General features: G+C 44.5%; 1 protein-coding gene across 4 annotated transcripts in view; it reads right to left on the bottom strand.

Moving 5' to 3' along the window:
* Positions 1–905: 905 nt before the first annotated feature.
* Positions 906–7,533, bottom strand: part of zeb2a (zinc finger E-box binding homeobox 2a) — a 41,697-nt gene continuing 35,069 nt past the window's right edge. For all 4 annotated transcript variants that reach the window (XM_080903379.1, XM_080903380.1, XM_080903378.1 and 1 more), the window contains one exon: positions 906–6,061. In XM_080903379.1, coding sequence (XP_080759505.1) covers positions 5,463–6,061 — 599 coding nt within the window. In that variant the 3' untranslated portion in view covers positions 906–5,462. The remainder of the gene's footprint in view (positions 6,062–7,533) is intronic.

The raw sequence follows: 7,533 nt of genomic DNA, 5'->3' as shown, positions 1-7,533 counted from the left end.
CGTACCCCGTCACACACCTGAAGCAGGACTAAAGTGAAAGCTGTGAAGCGCCGTGTGGACGTCCAGCATCATTCAGGTAAGAGGACTCATGACAGCATCCGTTAGCTCGCCGGGTGGAGGCGGGGATGGACGTGAGCCGCTCGGCAGGTGTGGAGGATGAAGGTGTGAATCACGGCGCGGAGAGTGTGAACGATCACATCTCCAGTTACTGACGACATGTTTGTTTGTCAGGTGTGCAGAGACAGCACTCACACCACAACCTTTATTCCAAAAAGGGTCATAGTTTATTCAGGAAATCATTAATTACAAACGAGCCTAAAATAAAAGCCGCGAGTTCATTCTGAGCAGTTTAATCCGTGTCAGCTCTCCTCAGGCTGTGTGGGTCCTCGCTGGTCTCAGATCAGCTCCTCTCTGCACTGTGTGTGAACCACACCTGCTTGCATCTGCAGATAAAAGCCATAAATCACAGAGGCTGTAAGCGCACGTCCTGCTAATGTGGAGAAAACCGATGATTTCAGCCTGAACCAGACAGAGAAACGAGAGCTGCGCAGTCTTCCTCCACCACACGAATCACCTGGAAGTAAAATTTACAGAGTGTTTCTTTTCCTTTCAGGGCCATGCTGTCACAGGCTAAGCTCCCGGAACACGAGTTTGTCAGTTTAAATAAAGTTTATCCGTCAGTGCTGAGCTCATGTTCAGGACGAAGGTCCAGCCTGAAGCCAGCGTGCTGAGAGGTGTGTGTACTGCGGTCAGGTGTGTGTGTGTGTGTGTGTGTGTGTGTGGGGGGGGGGGGGGGGGGGGGGGGAGCGATGATGTGAGCGAGCAGCAATGTGACGGTAACACGAGGAAGCTAAAAACGGCGCTCGTCTTCGTCGCTGAGGCGTTAATGAATCAGACCCCGGTGCTACAAGAAGAATAACACAGCTTTATTAAAATTGATTTTGGCTACATTTATTCGAGCATGGAAATTAAAAATGAAAAATCATAAAACATTTCAGGAATTCCTTCATCGTCTTCACCAGTCTTTCATCACCTCTTTAGTGGGATGATTAAAGTGGATTTTTTTTTTAAATACAGTGTTTTCACCAGAAGCTTCGTATCCAAAGTTCCCCAAATTTAAAATTTCCAGTAGTTTGGAAAAAACAAAGAAAGCAACAAGAAAAGCTCCAGAGTTTTGCTCCGATCATTTTACTAAAATAGATGTTTGTGAGGAACTCTAATACTGTACACTACAGTATGAAATAAATAAAATTAGGAAATATAAAATGAGTCACATAAATAAAATGGCAAACTCTCAAATTAAAAACAAAAGTAATACTGACAGAAATACTGAGGTGAACAGAAACACAGAAAATTGCACAAACGTGTAAACTAAGAAACTGACGCCTTGCTACGCTAACACTGACGCATCGGACAGGTAAGCTCGTCACTTTAATACTGAAGCAGAGGACAGGTGGCGCTGTACAGGGATGGCACAGGTGAAAGGTTTGCATATAATAAGGCTTTCTCTGGAGAAAATTCAACACACTCAGAGGGCTCTGCCTTTCATTTTCATTTCCTCTGCGCTTTAAGACTCCACGTTTTATTTTGAAAATCACACAGGTTTAAATGTTCCTCCACGTAAAAAAACAAATCAGGAGGCCCAAAGTCATGTGGTTAGTTGGCAAAATAATAAAGTCGAATAAAAAATAAAAACATCACAGTAAAAGGAGATAAAATACGACAATAACACTGACAGGAAGTGGCCGAGTGTTCGAGGCTGTATACCCTCTTTTTTTCCTTTTTCTTTTATTTTGTAGTGATTCAGGGAGTGGAGTGCAATTTCCTGAAGTGAGGTTCGAACACAACAACACACCGAAAGTTAAGAACAACATAGCACCACACAGCTTTTAGGCCTTTATAATACTGTACATTAAAAACAGCTTCATTTCATTATAGTGATACTCATTACGACTTCTTCTTCTTCTTTTGTTTTTTGCATAATGTGGATTTTTAAACGGTCCCACAAGCTTCGGGGGGGGGGGGGGGGGGGGGACGCTCATGGGGTCGAGTCTCCGCTCAGGGACTGACGGAGGTTACCTGCGGCGTGGAGGCGTTTTAAAAGTTAAACGTTAACACTGATAATAACAATAATAGATCCCAGTGTTATTCAGACTTCCTGTGGACCCGCCTCTCCGTTTGGGCTCATCAAACCAAACTTCACACAAAACACTCATGACCTTTGACTCATCAGGTTCAGGCTATGATTTTTTCTCTTTAGCTCTGTAGCCAGGCTGACAAACAGTCAGAGCTCTTTTGAGCCAACCATCCCTTTAACGTTAACTAGTAATGACTTCATGAACTTCTTCACAAATAAAATTTTTATCATTAGAGAAAAAATGACCAATAATCATCCCACAGATGTAATATTATCTACAGCTACTCTTAGTACCATCGATGTTAAGTTAGACTCTTTTTCTCCAATTGATCTTTCTGAGTTAACTTCAATAATTACTTCCTCCAAACCATCAACGTGTCTTTTAGACCCATTCCTACAAAACTGCTCAAAGAAGTCCTGCCATTAATTAATTCTTCGATCTTATATATGATCAACCTATCTCTAATGATCGGCTATGTACCACAGGCCTTCAAGCTGGCTGTAGTTAAACCTTTACTCAAAAAGCATCTCTAGACCCAGCAGTCTTAGCTAATTATAGGCCAATCTCCAACCTTCCTTTCATATCAAAAATTCTTGAAAGAGTAGTTGTCAAACAGCTAACAGATCATCTGCAGAGGTTTATTTGAAGAGTTTCAGTCAGGTTTCAGAGCTCATCACAGCACAGAAACAGCTTTAGTGAAGGTTACAAATGATCTTCTTATGGCCTCTGACAGTGGACTCATCTCTGTGCTTGTCCTGCTAGACCTCAGTGCAGCGTTCGATACTGTCGACCATAATATCCTATTAGAGCGATTAGAACATGCTGTAGGTATTACAGGTACTGCACTGCAGTGGTTTGTATCATATCTATCTAATAGACTCCAGTTTGTTCATGTAAATGGAGAGTCCTCTTCACACACTGAGGTTAATTATGGAGTTCCACAGGGTTCAGTGCTAGGACCAATTCTGTTTACATTATACATGCTTCCCTTAGGCAGCATCATTAGAAGACATAGCATACATTTACACTGCTATGCAGATGACACCCAGCTCTATCTGTCCATGAAGCCAGATAACACACACCAATGAGTTAAACTGCAGGAATGTCTTAAAGACATAAAGACCTGGATGGCCGCTAACTTTCTGCTTCTTAATTCAGATCAAACTGAGGTTATTGTACTCGGCCCTGAAAAGCCTAGAAATATGGTATCTAAGCAGATTCTTCCTCTGGATGGCATTACCTTGGCCTCCAGTAACACTGTGAGGAACCTTGGAGTCATTTTTCACCAGGACATGTCCTTCAACGCACATATTAAAGAAATATGTAAGACTGCTTTCTTCCATTTGCGCAACATCTCTAAAGTTAGAAATATCCTGTCTCAGAGTGACGCTGAAAAACTAGTTCATGCATTTATTACTTCCAGGTTGGACGACTGCAATTCATTATTATCAGAAAGTCCTAAAAACTCCCTGAAAAGCCTTCAGCTAATCCAAAATGCTGCAGCAAGAGTCCTGACAGGGACTAGAAAGAGAGAGCAGATTTCTCCTGTTTTGGCTTCCCTTCATTGGCTTCCTGTTAAATCCAGAATTCAAAATCCTGCTCCTCACATACAAGGTCTTAAATAATCAGGCCCCATCTTATCTTAATGACCTTGTAGTACCATATCACCCTATTAGAGCACTTCGCTCTCGCTCTGCAGGCCTACTTGTTGTTCCTAGAGTATTTAAAAGTAGAATGGGAGGCAGAGCCTTCAGTTTTCAGGCCCCTCTTCTGTGGAACCAGCTTCCAGTTTGGATTCAGGAGACAGACACTATCTCTACTTTCAAGATTAGGCTTCAAACTTTCCTTTTTGCTAAAGCATATAGTTAGGGCTGGACCAGGTGACCCTGAATCCTCCCTTAGTTATGCTGCAATAGGTGTAGGCTGCCGGGGGATTCCCATGATGCATTGAGTTTTTCCTTTCCAGTCACTATGTGTTAACAGACCTCTCTGCATTGAATCATATCTGTTATTAACCTCTGTCTCTCTTCCACAGCATATCTTTTATCCTGTCTTCCTTCTCTCACCCCAACCAATCACAGCAGATGGCCCTGCCCCTCCTTGAGCCTGGTTCTGCGGGTTTCTTCCTGTTAAAAGGGAGTTTTTCCTTCCCACTGTCGCCAAAGTGCTTGCTCATAGGGGGTAATATGATTGTTGGGTTTTTCTCTGTATCTATGAAGCGCCTTGAGGCGACTTTTGTTGTGATTTGGCGCTGTATAAATAAAATTGAATTGATTCCAAAGATTTACCCTCAAATGCTTAAAATCATACAAAATAATGTTGCTAGCATCATTATTTCATTCACATAAAACCTCCCACAGGTCTGAATGTGTGTTTAGGTATCATGGTGATGAAAACAAGCTAACCTAGCAAAATCGAGCAGGGATCATTAACGACCACGCGTATATGACGGTACGCCTCAAAGACCACACCTGGTGTTCAGAGAACTACAACTTGAACCTGCTCTTCATTCCACAGAGTCCCTAATTAGACCGAGACCATCGCTCACCCTAACACGTCATTCAGAGTTGCTACGGTTGCTGTTAGTGTCTTTAGTAAATGGTGTTCTGCTACAACAAAACTGGTTTCTCAGTAGGTCTCAAGGTAAACCTGTCTTCTCTTGGATTCACAAACACAATAATAAAAAAATACTTCTGTACTGTACAGGCTTGCTTGTCCAATTTAAGTAGAAGCTTTTTGGGCTCTATTTTCAGTGTTTTTACTTAAAGGTTGAAAACTAGTGCCTTGGGGTCTTGGGGTTTTGCCCCAAGATCTAAAAATCTATCAATCAAATCTAACATCAGCTCAGCAGAAACCTTAAGCTGCAGGGTTTGAGAGCTTCAGACTGAACTGCCGAGGTTCAAAGTTCGGCCTTTCTGGCTGTGAAACTATCCCAGCACTTTAGCTACCGGCAGAACTTAAACTTTAAAATGTTAAAGAAACAGGACTCCATTAAGAAAAGGTGTCAACAAACACTTTGAAGGAGAAAATAATCAGACTGAACCTGATAAATCAGAGGCCACGAGTTTTGTTAATAATACTAAGTTAACTGCACATTACAGCCTTTTTAAAATCATTTATGTTTTCGGTCGGCTGAACGCGAACGAAGCTGAATCAGACCATAAACACATTTGTGACCCATCAGTCTCAGCAGGAAGTCTAAAGTAAACACTAATTTGGTGTGAGAAGATGACCGCCGTCCCCTCCGGCCCTCATCTTCCTTTCAGCCCCTCATAAAGCAGCAGCTGCATCGAGCCAGCGTCCCAAAGCTTTTGTTGCTCCTCATCAGTCCTCCTGGTCTGACCTGCCGTCTGTTTTCCCTTCTCGTGAACTCTCGTCCATCGGCAGCGGCGAGCCTTTACCCTCAACGTCCCCCATCAAGTCCATCTGGCTCCTGCTGTCGCACTCCTGCTCCTCCTCTCCTTTTCTGAAACTTCCCTCCTGCCGCTCTGTCACCTCCTCAGACATCTTGCCATCCATTTCCCTCTCCTCCCGTCCTACTCCTCCCTCACCGCTGACCCTCAGCATCGCACTGCCGCCATCCTCCTGCTGGTCCTCTGGGTCCGAGTATCCAAGGGGCCCCAGCCCCTGGAGGTAGCCCCTCATCAGCAGCTCGGTGGGCTCCAGCCCTGCAACTGCAACGCCTCCTCCGCCTCCCTTGTCCCTGTCCTCCCTCTCGGCCGCCTCACGCTCCTCGGCCTCCCTCTTGCAGTATGAGTAGCGGTGGTTCATGTGCTGCGAGTACGAACCCGAATGCGAAAAGCGCTTGCCGCACTTGTCGCACTGGTAGGGCTTCTCTCCAGAGTGCAGGCGTGAGTGCTCGATCAGGTGGTGCTTGTGTTTGAAGGCCTTCTTACAGATCTGACACTGATGCGGACGTTTACCTGCAGAAACACAATGGAGGGTGGGACACGGTCAGGACGGACACAGCTGGACACGGAGACACACAGCAGAGTGAATCAGCACATGACAGACAGCTGCAAACCCAACGAAGGAACAAGAAACTCTGAACAGCTACAGACACCGAGGACGTACAAACACTACAAAGAACCAGGAAACATTTGTGTTTCCAAGGTTTTCCAACTGCATGAAGACCTGGAAACTGTCTGGACTCTGTGGATGGTGTTTATTAATTAATCAGGTAAGAAGATTTTAGACTTTATTTTGAAGTCTGGCCTAAACTCAGGCGCAGCTCCACCTTTATGGAACCAGATGTTAATTATCTTTGGGCCACATCTGGTCCACAGCACAACAGCTGTAACTGGGCATGAAGTGCAGTAACTAATCCAGACTAGGCTGAATGAAATGTGGGCGTGTTAAAAATGAATTTAAAAAATGAAAAATGGAAGTGATGTTGTCCATTTATCAACCTGTCTGCTGATTATTTCCACGGTTTATCACTTCAGCTCTGATCTACATGGAAAACTCTCACGTGTTTTTTCATAAAGAGACATAAATCTACAGCTGGACCAGAAAAAATTCTCTTAACTCAAAGACACAGCTGAAACAATCACCAATCAGAAGACTGAACTACAGATCTTTGAAACCTGTGCGGTGATTGGCTGACGGTAAAAAACAAAAACAACAAAAACATGACAGGTTTGAACTAAAATCTTCAACTCATCCTGTTAACATTTCATCACACCCTCGGTGTCTGTCTGTTGCCATAACAACAATGAGGCATGCTTGAGACACCACGAGGTAACGCGAACCTTCAGCGGCCTGCGGTCAGCTGCGATGACATCACAGCTCCGGATTTAAATTTAAGGAGGGGCAGGAACCCTAACAGCTGTAACAGCTCCCAACACACACACACACACACACACACACACACACACACACACACACACACACACACACACACACACAGAGCTGGTTTACTACGACTGTACAGGCGGAAATTTCTTATGTCTGAACAGGATGCTTCAGCTGCTGCCAACTGGCAGGCTGAATGCTGCCCAATCACACGTCCCACGCACACATGCACCAAAAACATGGCTTTACCCCGACACACACACACACACACACACACACACACACACACACACACACACACACACACACACACACACACACACACACACACACACAGGCAGATCATAGCCACAAATAGACCCGGAGCGCCTGTAACATCCACCATAGCTGGCATTCTGACACACACACACACACACACACACACACACACACACACACACACACACACACTGCGGCAGAAATAACTGAGACGGTAGATTCCTGCTTCGAGTGTTGGAGGTGGGAGGGAAACATGAGGGTGATGCAACTGAGTGAAAGACATGAAGGTAGAGCAGGTCTGAGTCTGTGAGGACGGCACACAGGTAAGATCAACCAAACTCCA

The sequence above is a fragment of the Rhamphochromis sp. 'chilingali' genome, assembly GCF_963969265.1.
Source record: "Rhamphochromis sp. 'chilingali' genome assembly, chromosome: 14".
Taxonomy (NCBI): Eukaryota; Metazoa; Chordata; class Actinopteri; order Cichliformes; family Cichlidae; genus Rhamphochromis; species Rhamphochromis sp. 'chilingali'.
The sequence above is the reverse complement of the archived record's forward strand: the minus strand, read 5'-3'. Positions and strand labels throughout refer to the sequence as shown.